At 40.0% G+C, this 13,924-nt stretch overlaps 1 protein-coding gene across 1 annotated transcript; it reads left to right on the forward strand.

Moving 5' to 3' along the window:
• The first annotated feature begins 646 nt into the window (after window positions 1-646).
• Window positions 647-8,678, forward strand: LOC143167839 (ketosamine-3-kinase-like). Its single transcript, XM_076353727.1, has 6 exons — window positions 647-793; window positions 3,099-3,250; window positions 4,799-4,890; window positions 5,379-5,461; window positions 5,865-5,987; window positions 6,758-8,678. The coding sequence occupies exons 1-6, from the start codon at window positions 653-655 to the stop codon at window positions 7,094-7,096; spliced, it is 930 nt and encodes a 309-aa protein (XP_076209842.1). The 5' UTR covers window positions 647-652; the 3' UTR covers window positions 7,097-8,678.
• The last annotated feature ends 5,246 nt before the right edge of the window (window positions 8,679-13,924 follow it).

The following is a 13,924-nucleotide window of genomic DNA, read 5'->3' on the forward strand; positions in this document are numbered from 1 at the left end:
AAAATTACTATCCATTGCCTTTGTTACATATATATATATTGCCCTACTGCGACACCTTTTCCTTGACACGTGCATCCTCTGCATTTATAGTAGGGAAGAAGTCACCACACGCCCAAGGTAAATGAGCTCAAACAAACGCATATTTACAGGCTCTTTGCAGTACAAAACCCAGGAGAGCTGGGATTTTGGCTGGCGTTATTTAGCATCCTGCCCAACATCACCGGGCCGAGGGCCTCTCCCAGGTGGGGCTGCCCGGGTACAGCAGCGGGAAGCAATGCGGAGGGGAAGCCCCTTCACCTCCTCCGAAGCCACAGCCGCTTCGCTCCCCGGAGGCCAGGCCGCGGCAGCCCAACACCCCGCTCCTCCCCGTCTGTCTCTGAGAAGCGATTTTACGCTTCCCTCTCCCCCAGCCGAGAAGAAACGGTTCCTTCCGGGTCCCTCCCCAGCGCCTGCAACCAAGCCCTCACCCTTGGCCAGTCCCTATCGCCGGCTGTACCCACGGCAGCGCCCGGGCCACTAGCCAACCTCCCTCCCTCCACCTCAGCCTCCGCCGCCATTTTGCCAGCCCCGCCTGCCCGCGCGCCGTTAGCAGCGCCGCGCAGGCGCAGCCGCCGCGCGCAGGCGCAGTGCCGCGCTGGTCGCAGCAGGCAGCATGGAGGACGCGCTGAGGCGGGAGCTGGGCACCGTGGTGCTCCGGCCGACGGGGCACTTGGGGGGCGGCTGCATCAGCCAGGGCCAGAGCTACGACACGGACCGCGGCCGGGTGTACGTGAAGAGCAACTCCAAAGCGGAGGTGTGGGGGGGTAGGGGTCGAGGGTGTGGTGCGTGTGGCGGACCCCAGGGCGGGGAGGCAGCTGTGAGGGCGGTCGCGCTGAGGAGATGGGTGCCGGGCTGGCCTCAGCCGGCCCCGGCCTCTTCTTGGTGGAGGGAGGTTTGCCACCTGGCCTCAGTAAAATTTCGACTGCTGGTATCAGGGAGGTGGCCTGCAGCCGGGGTTAGAGGTCGCCTTCGTTTGGCAGCTTCTGGCTGGCGGCTGCTGCGGGTCTGGGGCCTGGTTTGTGGTGGGGGGTGCCCGGGGGTGGGGAGGCTGCGGTGAGGGTAGGCACTGGGACGGGAAGCAGCATTTCTGATGGGACGCGGTTGCGGTATCAGTGTTATTTGTCCAGGGCATGCAGTACAGTGACATGCTGTTGTCAATTACGGCTGGGGTAGCAGTGGTATGACTATGGCTGCATATGCTGTGACAGTGTCTGGAGCAACCTAGAAGGTATAAAATTATCTACTGAGGGTATCCATCTTTATTTGTTGTAACAAAACCAGTAATTCTCTGCACATAAGAAGGAGCTTTTCTCAATAAATGATATTTTTCCACGATTGTTGTTCAAGATTTTCTGCTTTGTCCTTTCAATACCTGGTACCAGCTACTGTAGAAGGTAGATATCTGCATTTGATAGAGATAAGTACAATGCAACATACCTGGATGGCATCCTTATTTGCAAAAGTAGAGATCAGATAGAATTTACTTTAAAGGTACTCTACACTTGTGTTTGTCAAATGAATAGCTTCACTGGAAGAACAAAAGGCAGAACTTGTATTTGCCTTTAATAGCAAACAAATGTTTTTGAAAGCATGTATGCAACTGTATCTATTCCAAATTTGTCTATGCTTTCTGATCATATCAGGGAGCTGGATGGATGCACTGAGGTGGTAACATGGGAAAATACAGAAAGGTTATCCTGCTTTACATTAGACTGAAAATAGTTTGAATTGATAGCAAGATAGCCCTTCTGCTTAGGCCTTTGTTAATTGTGTATTTAGGTGTACAGTCCAGCTAGCTACAAGATAGGGCTTGGGAAAAAAAGATCTGGATAGATATTCTACTCAGTAATCACTTCATTTTCTATGCTTTTGCCTGTGTGTGGATTCTGAGTGCTGATTAAAGCAAACTTTGCCAAACTGTATTATAATGCTGTGCTGTGTGTGCAGCAGTGGGTGTATATCAGCAGTTTCTTTAGAAAAACAGAGTTCTGTAGAAAACACTGTGGTTTTTACTCTATTAAAGTTAACAGCTGACTTTAACCTAGTATGATGCTTTAGAGATACAGTACTTACTGATTTCCTCTGAACAAAGCTATCCCATGGCTCAGTAATTCAGCAGTTCTTCATTCTTGATCTCTTGTAGGCTTTGGAATTTTTAGTCAATGTCTATTGCAAATTGTCCTTTGACTCTGTTTCATGTATCAGTACTAAAGGGCTAGTATTCTATTTCTATTTTACTCATTGTATTTCCTTGCTTTTGCTTTTAGCAGATACCGTAGATTTTCCACGTACCCTTTTTCTGCAACCTCTGCCTAACTCTTCCAGAGTAGCATTTCTTCGTGTGATTAGTGTCACTGATGTCAGTGGAGAATAGATTTTACTCGGTGTGGATAACAGTTGCAGAAATAGGTCCTAAATTCAGAATGTCTTCAAAGCAAATGCAGTTGGTAGTGGCTTGGGTTCTAAGGGCTTCTGTGTGCAAGTACCATAAGGGGCATTTGGCTGCTGTCATTGATATTCTTTTTTTTTTTTTTTTTTTGCCCCCACCATGAGGCAAAAGAAGTAGGCCAGGGAAAATCATTCTGTGACTGCAAATTAGACTATTTTGGAGATTAGCTGTATTACTAAGCAGTCTCTGTCAGGAAAGTCATGAAGACCATGAATGTCAGCACCATTCTTCTAGTCTCTCAATTGATGTATAGTGCCCATAGCTTTCTAGACGCTGCATAATCCATTAATGAAATACTGCTTACATTTTATATATATGCAGTTTGCACTCCCTCAATCATAAACACACTTCCTAAATTATTTTTACGATTACAGAGAATGCTAGAACCTAAGTCACTTCCACAGAGTCGGTTTATGAAGTGAAATTTCTGTAATTGTAAAATTACTGTCAAGTCTGGTGGTGTGGATCTATCTGTATCTTGTATGTGCAGTAGCCACTTGCTCCAAGCTTTCTATTTAACGTTTACAGCCTTGATTGGTTTTGTAAAAGAGCTTTGTTTACCTGTGACTGGTGTTCATAGAGACTAATGCTTTCCTTTAATATTTGGCAGGCCAGAAGAATGTTTGAAGGAGAAATGGCAAGTTTGGAAGCCATCTTGAAAACGCAGACGATAAAAGTGCCTAAACCCATCAAAGTTATAGACCTGCCTGGGGTCAGTACTCTGTTTGTGATGGAACATTTGGAAATGAGAGGCTTAAACAGGTGAAACACAGTATTATCTTTGCATCCTTTAACCAGAAATGTTGACTATTATGACAATTAAGTCACTTGTTTTCAGAGGGGAAAGTTGTTTTAATTTTTTTTTAAAGCAAGTCATAGAATCATAGAATAGTTTGGGTTGGAAGGGACCTCTAAAGGTCATCTAGTCCAACCCTCCTGCCGTGGGCAGGGCCAAAGTCAAGATACATTTGGGAAGTTATACAGCAGAGAACTGTATAAAATACTTCATAATGCTTCACCTAGCAAATAGGTCATACATCAAGAAGTGAGTGTGGTTTTTGTTTAGTATTGGGTTTGTTTGGGTTTTTTTGTTTGTTCTGTTTTTTTTAGGTAATTAGTGATTTTTACAGTAAGGTTCCTTTTTACAGTAAGGAAAATGACCTACCTGATCACCTGTTTTGTGTACTTGCCTTTGATATAAGAACCAGTGTTTAATATTGCTTGTCATGAGTATGCAGAGGCAATTCCCCAAATAAATGAATCCTGATTTCAATATTTTTACAACTTTCACCTTGATTTTGATAGTTTCAAACTTTTGGCCCTTCTCTGTGGGAAACACTTGAGTAAATTAAAATATGATGAATACTTCTGTCTGATTCCGTTAGGGAGGTAGGCATGACCAATTTCTCATCCCAGTCTCAGAACTTCTGCAGCCAGCAAAGTCTTATCCCTCATCCTGCTCATCTGCAGAGCTTCTAGTTCATGAAGAGCCCTCAGTGAGCTCTAAGAGCAGAAATCCTGTTGTGTTTGGGATGATTGAGATGAAAAGAGTGCAAATGCAACCTTTGGCATACAAATTTCAGAGGATAGCTACAATCTGTGTTAACAGGAACAAAATGAAGAAATAACTCTGCCTTAAATGACAGTGCCTTGAGAACAGGGAAAGATGAGAGAGGTCAAAGACAGGAAAAGGAATGTACTTTTGTAAACATGGGAGGCAACTGGCTGTAAGAGTTGTTTGTAATTACTGCAAGACTTTTCTGAACTGTGTAGGGTAAGTTTTTATTAAAAATAGATAATTAAATAAGGCCCACATGCCTCTTCCATCTTCTAGGCCTTTTAGAGAGGAAAAGCCGGAGACAGAGAGACAGAGATATAAAGAAGAGGCTGAGTCTTGTTTGGCTCTATTTCCCAAAGACAGTTTGTCCCCCCCCCAACCCAACAAAAAAACCCATAACATGTTGTGCATGCTTTTCTTACAGATATCTTACTGAAAGTTCATATAGAAGAGATATCACACAGAAATTAGAATTGATAGTTTCTCATTGTTATTAAATTTATGATTGCTGCTCACTTTCACTTTTAATAGTGTTGTCAGAAACAACCATGTAAGTACATTTTATTTTATGTTAATACGTAATCTTTATAGGAAGAGGAGGTATTTATAACCAGAATGTTTTGAAAATGTACTTTGTTAGAGATGCAGAACTTCTTTTACTTGCTTGATAAATCTTTTCAAGTAACTCCTGGAATATCAAGAACTGCATTCATTCATGTGTCAGTTTTGCTAAGAATACTTTTGTTTCTTAGACATCCAGCAAAGCTTGGAACACAGCTGGCTGATCTCCACCTTCATAACCAGCAACTTGGAGAGAAGCTGAAGAAAGAAGAGAGCACAGTTGGTACAATACACAGTTGTTTGCAAATTTAACCTAGTCAATAATAATCTACAAAATAGTTAAAATAGGTTTTGTTATTTCAGGATAAGTTCATCTTCTTCCACTAAAGATATTATGAAAATAGATTTGGATGAAACACCCAGGCAGGGGGTCGTCTTTTTGCTTTTGTTTGCTCTGTTTGGATCTCTGTAAGCAAAACATTTATTCAATTTGGGACCCTTGGGATCCCAAACCACAGTTTCTGCAAGGACATGGTATCAGAGGAGATACACTACCTCAAAATATGATTATGAAGATTATAATATAGCTGCTGTACATCAAACTTTAAACTTAAAAACCAACAGCAACAACCATTGTAACAAAAAGAGTATTAAGGTGCAATTTTTTTTTAGAAGCAGCATTGTACCCATGCGTAGTTTTTAAGGTCCATTTGCATTGTAGATACTTAGAATCTTGTCATTAGTATTGGATTTTTGTCTTTGGTTTGAAAGGTAAAGGTCAAGGGCAAATGGAAGTCCAGTTTGTGGATCAATTTGGCTTTCATACAGTTACCTGCTGTGGCTATCTTCCACAGGTAGGTTGTACTTCATCAGACTGATAGAATTTTAAGTTTATCTTATTTTCCTTTCAGTGACACAAAGGGCCACAATTATCATAATGGAAATTGATTTATTTCTGTGGTGTCATAAAAAGAAAAAACATTGTTCAGCCTGCTAAGGAAAGTAGTGCTTTGGACAGCACTTACAGCTGCATTGGACATTCATAGCTCTTCAATTTCTTGGTTTTTATCACTTAGAGAAAATTATTTATTCCCCTAATTTAATGTTTTAAGATAACATTCTATTAAATGGTAGTATTTACTGTCCTGGATGGTATCAGCACAAAGGCTGTATAATCCTCAAAAGCTTTATTTGAAAAAGAAGAAAATCTGACTCTTGCATGGTGTAGAACTAACATCTGCAATCCTCTTCCTTCAGGTGAATGACTGGCAGAATGACTGGGTGACTTTCTTTGCCAAGCAAAGAATCCAGCCCCAGATGGACATGATCGAAAAGAATTCAGGAGACAGGGAAGCAAGAGAACTTTGGGCACAACTTCAGGTAGGAGAAGTTCTCTCAGTTCTCGTTATAGTGATAGCTAGGTATCAGTTGTTTAGATTTTCTTTTCATAAAACAAAGTTCCTGTTTGTTGGTATGCTCCAGGTTCTGTTGGCAAGGGACTCCAGCTTTTAGGGATTAAAATGGCCTTTATTCTAAGGTATAATGGCTTTTGCCACACCACCCTATGCTAATATTCCAAAGTGAATGTGTGCCAAATAGCACTTTGCCTTACTGTTTGGGAAATACTAGATCAAGTTCACATTTCTCATTCCCTGTAACATGTTCATGATGAGAAATGTATGTAAGCAGTACTGTTCTGCACATCATCTATTCACTTAAGGTTTGCGTCTGATTAAGTGCCTGCAGTATTAGCCATTTGGGTAGCACTTCACAGAAATCCCTTCAAAGTTTGGTGAGAGATTCCTGAGCCTTCTAATGATGAAGTAGGTGGTTGTGGTGGTGGTTGTTGTTATTAAAACTGGTCAATATTACAGCACCAAATGCAGTTTTAATTTTTTATTTTCTTAGTGCTAAAAAACATTTGGATGACTATTCTTCAGCTGCTGGCTTTCATGAAAAATAGAAATCCTCTTGATTGAGGATTCAACAGCATCTCTGTTGACTATGTCCTATGCTGTTTCAAGTTACGTTTTTTTTTAACGGACTTTTAAGAAGTTTCAGTTCATGCTCTGCATGTATGCAGATAAAACTCTATAATCATTCACCTTAAAATGTAGTACTTATACGTCTTGCTTTTTTTCCCCCTGCAGCTGAAGATACCCAGTTTGTTCTGTGACGTAGAAATTGTTCCTGCTCTCCTGCATGGAGATCTCTGGGGAGGAAATGTAGCTGAGGATGATTCTGGTCCAATTATCTTCGATCCGGCTTCTTTCTACGGCCATTCAGAGTATGAGCTTGCAATAGCTGGGATGTTTGGTGGCTTCAGCAGTTCTTTTTACTCTGCTTACCACAGTAAAATTCCCAAAGTTGCAGGGTTTGAGAAACGCCTAAAGCTTTATCAGCTTTTTCACTACATGAACCATTGGAACCATTTTGGTACAGGGTACAGAGGGTCTTCTCTAAACATTATGAGAAACCTTATAAAGTGACTTTCTGCTTAAGCAGAATACTTCCTATGTTGCTTGGAAACCCCCATACTTGGCGGTGCAACTACAGGAGTAGTAATGTTCACAAAAGCTACTAGACCCTTGACTTTGTTGCACAGCTAAAGACCTAGAATCAGTGAGTCCTGCTGAATACCGAGTGTAACATAGTCATCCCTTTTTAGGATAGTTGGGAGTAACTTTATGAGGGAATATCTAAGGAAGGAGTTTACTGAGTTGCACAAAAGATCTGTCAGTGTCAAGAAAGCATTGTATGCTTGAGACTAGGCAAGTTAATACCAATCAAGCACTGAAGTGTAAATTATTTGGAAGAAATTCTCTCTTAGGGACCAACTGTGCTTCAGAGTAGAGAAATACCAGGGTTGGCATTTGCACCCTAATGGAAAACATTGGAGAAGTGTTTGTGAAATGGAAAATTGCTTTTCTCAGTCACTGAGGAGATGGCTAAAGAAGTTGCTCATTGCTTTTTGCTGTTCCCCCGCCACCTTTATGATAGGTTGCTCAGACTCTTTCAGCTCTTCATGTCCAGTTATGTGCATGAAAACAATGTTAACAAAATATTTTGAAAGTCAACAAGAAAATTATATAATGGGAACTGTGAAAAATGATTTGGACTTGCTATTCATTATGTTAATGTGATTCTATAGGATGGAGATTGCTTCCTGTTCTATTACAAAGCTGTGTGAAAATGCTTATTTTTTCTGGCATTTGCATTTTGGTGCCTCATGGCATTCTTGTAGGCTGTTCTGTGCTTGCCAGTCAGTGGGCTCTTATCTACAGTAATTTTCTTTTCACCAGAACTAGCTCTCTTTTCTTTTTTGGATTACGCTTTTGTCCAATAGCATGCATTCTTAAAGATCTTTTCAGGTAAGACACTTTACATGTACAAATCCCATGAAGATGTACTCTCTCACTAATACAAAGAGAAGATGTACTTTTTGACTGTTGTCATTGCCCATGGGATAATGCCATCTGGTCATGGTATAGGCTTCACGTAAATTTTCTGTAGGTTAGACTACAGGTGCCATAAGCTAACATTTTTCTTCGGTCCCCACTAAGTGTACTTTGTAGCTCTTGGGATAAGGGACATGAAACCAAAGGAAGGTAAAATGTAACTCACAGAACAGCAGCTCTACACCACTGTCAGAAGTTCTGTAACGATAGCTTTGCAGACTAGCTGTTTCTTGTACCTACAAGATGGTAATACTAAAATTGTACTCTTTTTGATGTAGGCTGGTAATGATATTTCAGTGCAAGCGTACCAGGTAGGTGAGAGAGGTGCATGATTCCTAACATGCATTTTGAGTGTTTGGGAATGACTTTAATTAATTAAAAATGTTTTTCACTGGATATTGGCAGATTACTGAGGGTTTTTTTAGTTGCTGGTTTTGCAGTTATGAGAATTGGAAGCAAGTTTAGAGAAGACTATCACTTGATATAACTTTCCTTAATTCTACTACTCTTCTCACTGGCTGTTTAACTTTTGCTACAAAAAGATTTAAAGCCTTGCTTGGTAGAATAGCTTTTACTTTTACCTTGTGGCTTAAATAAAAAGTTTCCCAGTTGATTATTGTTGTCTCTGTTTTCTGAATTAAAACCTTACAGCTTGCGTTCGTTCTTGGGGAGCTACTTGCTCTAACCTGTTAAAGGTCCCTAGTTTGTTAGGCAATTATGGTCAACAAAGGTGTTGATGGGAACATGGTCATGGATTTTAATCTGGAGCAGTGTGTCACTGAAGAAAATTTACATGTTGTTTGGTTACAGTATCACTTGAGGTCCTATCTGTGCCTTCAAGCTTTATGCATTGTACCAGCTGTTTGGATGTTGTTGATGAAATGTTATGTCCGTGCCCATATCCTTATCCCATTCACCCAAAGTTAACGCTGCTTAGTACAGCTGATTGGAGAAATGCTGTGGAATTCTAGCCAGCAGTCAGTCTGGTTAGATCCTTTAGCTGTTCATTTCCTTATGCCTTCATAATAAAGTTAGAAGTTATTTAACAAGTTCATTCTGTTTACGAATCTTCAACAGATCAACATGTTTATTTTGCTAAAATACCTAAATACTTTTTGCATTAGAAGATGAAAAGTGATAATGAAGGTGGATTTTCTGTCAGTCATAGACTTGAGGGATAAACAGTAAGTCTTCAAAGATCACCTTTCCCAATAGAACTGAATCCAAAAAAAATTTGTGATTGAAGGAAAATTGTGTTGTATGCAGGTTATGTAAATAGAAACAACTGTATTTAGAGTTTTAATTTAAGGTATATTATGCTCACTTTTTCAAAGCCATTTTGTGCTACAATTAAAAATGGAAGGGGTGTAGAGAGGAATACAAATGGATTGTAATAGCAAGCTCTACTGTAGCATGGATCCCTTGGTTTTGAGTTCTTATAGACAGCAGTTGAATCAGAGGATGGAGAAGGGGATGAAATCTCTTCTGAAGGCAAGCTGCTGGTGGACCCTTAAGAAGAAATTGCTGCAGTTCTGTAAGGTTTTTTTTTTTTCCTTATGTATTGCATAGTTCTGCACTGCTCTTAGAATTCTCTTTGATCATTTTGTTGCATTCTGTGTTCCAGGTGTGCCATTGTTATTCTTTATCTCTTTTTCTCATAGTTCAAAGCTAACGTGTTCTGCTTTTCCTTCTCATGTATTTCTTCCTCTTGGCTCCCTCTGTGCATTCTAAATCTGGCAAGCATGTTTCCTTGTACCCATGCTCTCATTCCGTATTTCCTGGTTCTGTATCATAATTTTGCTGACTTTCCATTCTTATTTGTACAAGGAAAAAGGATAAAAGAACCACTGAATTTTTCTTAAATATACAGTGTACATGTATTTGTATATTGTAAAAAATTGTAATATCCTCTCATGATGTTTCTAAGTCTTTTCTCAAGGTGGATCACAATACACATATGGCATAAGTAGACTAAAGCATCTCAAGGCATTTATTTTTAACACTTTGAAAACCAGATCTCTTGATATCTTTTTTCTTAACTTAAACTAAATTTTGAAATTAATACCTTAAGGAATTAATTAGTAGGTTGGGATATGATTGTGCATAATTTTAATAACATCAACTTTGCCTAGGAGAGGAGTTAGGGGAAGGGAAACTTGAAAATCTGTACTCAATGGTGGGGATCATAGGAAAATTCAGGTTGGGGGAGACCTCAGGAGGTCGCTTAGTTCAATCTCCTGCTTAAAGGAGGATGAGCTATGAGGACAGGCCAGGTTACTTGGGTCTTTATCTGGTCTGGTCTTGAAAACCTCCGAGGATGGAGGCTGCACAACCTCTCTTGGCCTACCTGTTTCATGGCTTGACTGTCCTTATTGTGAAAATACATCCATTTTGAACCTCTCTGCAAGAACCTGTATTTCTGCTGAATTGCTTATACTTTATGTACCCTACATTTCAGTGTGATTTTTTTTTTCGTTCTCATAGACTGCTGCCATCTGCAAAAACTGCCTGCAGATATGAATGTTGCACTCTAGTACTGTTTTACTTCCTGCTTTTCATCTTCTCTGTTCCAAAATAGATCTGGTGATTTTAACTGATGCTGGACTGTTCTAGCAGAAGTAAAAGCAGGTGGGAAGTGGTATATAATTAGCTTGTCTTGTAGGCACTGTTTGTGACAAAAGATTTAAGGGGAAAATATATTTCTGGTAACTAAGCCATACCAGAATCACAATAGCTTTATTATTTTTCTTTGTAAACTAATAATTACTTTTCAACACATTTTTCACTGAAATCTCCAAGAATTCACTGAAATCTCCCAAGACATGGTTGATATTGTATACAGAGCTACAGCCTGTGCAATTATACTGAAGACTGGATCTATAGGATTAAAGGAGCTCTGAACTATTTGTCCTTGGATAGGTCGTCTTTTCTTGCTCTTGGCTTACACTGTTCCATATAGCTTCTTTGTTTCCCGTGATTCCTTAGATACTGTTACTCCCAAAGGAGAAGTAAACAATCTTTTTCTCATTGGTGTGCCTGGGGCAGGTCTTCTGGACAGTCTTTGAAAACAAACATATTAGAAGCAGTTGTGAGCGAAACAAGAAGAAAAGAGCTGGGAAACTAAACAGTTACAAACTCCACTGCAAGCATAACCCTGAGGATAGGTCTTAAACCAGGAGCCCAACAACACTCACATAAATAGTCCTTTGTAATTCCTCACGGTCTTCTCACAGCTCGCTGATGCAATTAATGTTTTCCTTTCTGATCTGGCCATGGTGCTGAACTGTTGGTGGTAGGAGGTTTCATTGACCTACCAGTGGGTATTTTCCAGCACTGGGTTCCTTTGAGCCCATCTGGGATGCTTTTGAGTTGTTTTACTTCCAGTGTTTGAAATGATGCTGTTTGAAGTTGCTTGGCTGGAAATAATGTGAACAAAAATGTTAGGAAACCAGGCCTTTCACCTCTGCGTTACTGGTTAAATATTGATCCAGCGTGGAAGCAAACAGAAGGCTTTCCTATCTCTTGGCTACTGCGGAAGTGATGCAATATATCTGGATTAACACAGTCCTGTTTCCGGTTTAACCAAAAATAAAATAAAATGTCAGAATGCTGAAAGAAGTGTTACAGTCAGTAACTATTGGCATCTTCACTGGAAATTGTAGGAGAGAAGTCCATGGCATACTAGACTGCAAAAATTTTGGGTTCAGTGGTAATATTGTGGATGAAGATCCACTCTCCTTGTTTGTTTTGGTTTTGGGGGCTTTTTTTTTTTTTTTTTTTTTTCCTTAACAGGTAAATAGAAAAATGAATTAGGGTATCTTTTGCTATGCAGAAATAAGGGTCCCTGCTCATTGTCATTTTTTTTTGTTGCCAAAACACTTTATTCCTTTCCCCAGGTGCTCCATTGCAACTTAGGGTATGATTCCCTCCTTTCAGCAGTTGGAGACCATTGTTAGAATAGTAAGGTACTCTTTAGGGCTTCATATATCCTGACATTCAAATTGCTTGGCATTTTCGCTATCTATGTATCAGTCATGTAAGTCATATTAACTAACTGCCTCAAACTGTCCAAGATCTACAGCCATAATCAATTTGCTCTGAGTGCATGTGCACTGGTTTACTGTGAGTTAATGTACAGGCTGAGCCCTTATGCTTTAAGCTTTCTTTCGTCCAGGCATAGTTGCTTTAGCAGCTGTGGCTCACTTTCTAGGCACAAATGCTCCATGAGAGTGTATGGACAAACTACTTGAGACTCCTACAGTAAGTGCTGACTCTTCTCTACCTCTCCCCAACATTACTTTCTGTAGCTCTGTTTTGTAAATAATCTATTTTACAGTTAGTATGTGATGTGGCAGTTATAAAATATTACAGCTGGACTTTGTAGGATTGCCAAAGCAGTCACTCATTACTTTAGACATATAATGCAAAGGTCCAACCAAGATCCATAATCTCAAATGTGGTTTCTTGCTGTTCTTGAGTACTCTTCTGTATTTGAATCACTGTTTCTGAGTCCAGGTCATGAGCTGCACTTCTCCAGCTTGTGCTCTTACTCTGTAAGCAATGTCCTGCTCAAATAAATCTGGATGTTAGAAAAGTTCCTCCTTAGCCAATTTCTCCCTTTGAGGTCTGCTATGTTCCAGCTGCTCTGTGTATCATAAGGAGCTATGTTCTGAGAAATTACTTGTTTGAGAAATAACTTGTACTGTACCAGTATTTTTCGTTCCACGTAGGACTGGAATGTTTGTGAATGTAGTGAAAAGCCTACCTGAACGAAGCCAGTATTTGTCCAGCAATCATTCCTTTCTCTGTCAAAACCAAATAGCTTATATGAATCAATGCAAATAAAGAGTAGTGAAAAGAGAGATAAATGCTTGAAAGCAAAGTGCAACAGTGGCAACAGAATCCAGAAATTCCCTGGGGAGATGGTAGGCATTGCTGCTCCAAGTGAGAACAAGAACTGCAGCCTTTTCCATGGATTGTACTGTGCTAGGAGTCGGTCATAGCCCCCCAACCAAATATGTTATCTTTATACAGACATTATTAAAACAAATATTGTAGGGTCTGGGTTATGATAATGTGTTTTAAAGGTTTAACACTTTATACCTGAGGGTGTCAGTGCACTTTGCAAGCATGAAGCAATTAAATTCAGTAGTAACGAAGGGATCTTCTTTCTGTGTGTTACAGATTGTGAAAAGAGATAAAAAGGTGAAATGATGTCCTAAAGATCACATTAAATCTGGAGAAGCATGTAGGAACAGTATCCCAAATTTCTTTATTACCAGCTTGATGCTTTTACTATGAACTTTCTCTTGATAATGTCCAGCCCTGAGCACCTTACTATCTCACTGACTTGAGGGCACTAAAAATCAGGCAATAAAAATCTTTTGACTCTTTCTTACAAGAGATCGAATTATGTCCCAAGAAGGGAAAGCTTTCTAAAGATCTCGGTGATGACAACGGAACTCCAGTCCACACAAAGCAACTACAAGCAGAGAAAAAGCCCACCAACCTTTCCACATATTTCTGGTGGCTGACTTATGGTCAGCAGCATGATTTAATTGCATCCTTATGGACTGCAACTTTGTTTTTCGTATCTTAAATAACCACATGTGCGCAATTTGTATTGTTGCATTTAAACTCCCTCTAGTGGATCGGCTTAAAAATGACCTCTTCTACCAATGCTATCACAGAGCTTAAAAAAGAAAAACGGGTCCAAACTACAAATACCATCAGCTCTCAGCACAGTTGAGAGAGGACCCAGGACACGCCTCTGAATTTTATTCTAGAAAATATTTCTAACGATTTTTATTTTTCATATATAGCTATAAAAGCCCATGGGAAACAAAGCATTTTGAAACG

This window comes from Aptenodytes patagonicus, chromosome 16 (assembly GCF_965638725.1).
Source record: "Aptenodytes patagonicus chromosome 16, bAptPat1.pri.cur, whole genome shotgun sequence".
In the NCBI taxonomy this organism is placed as follows: Eukaryota; Metazoa; Chordata; class Aves; order Sphenisciformes; family Spheniscidae; genus Aptenodytes; species Aptenodytes patagonicus.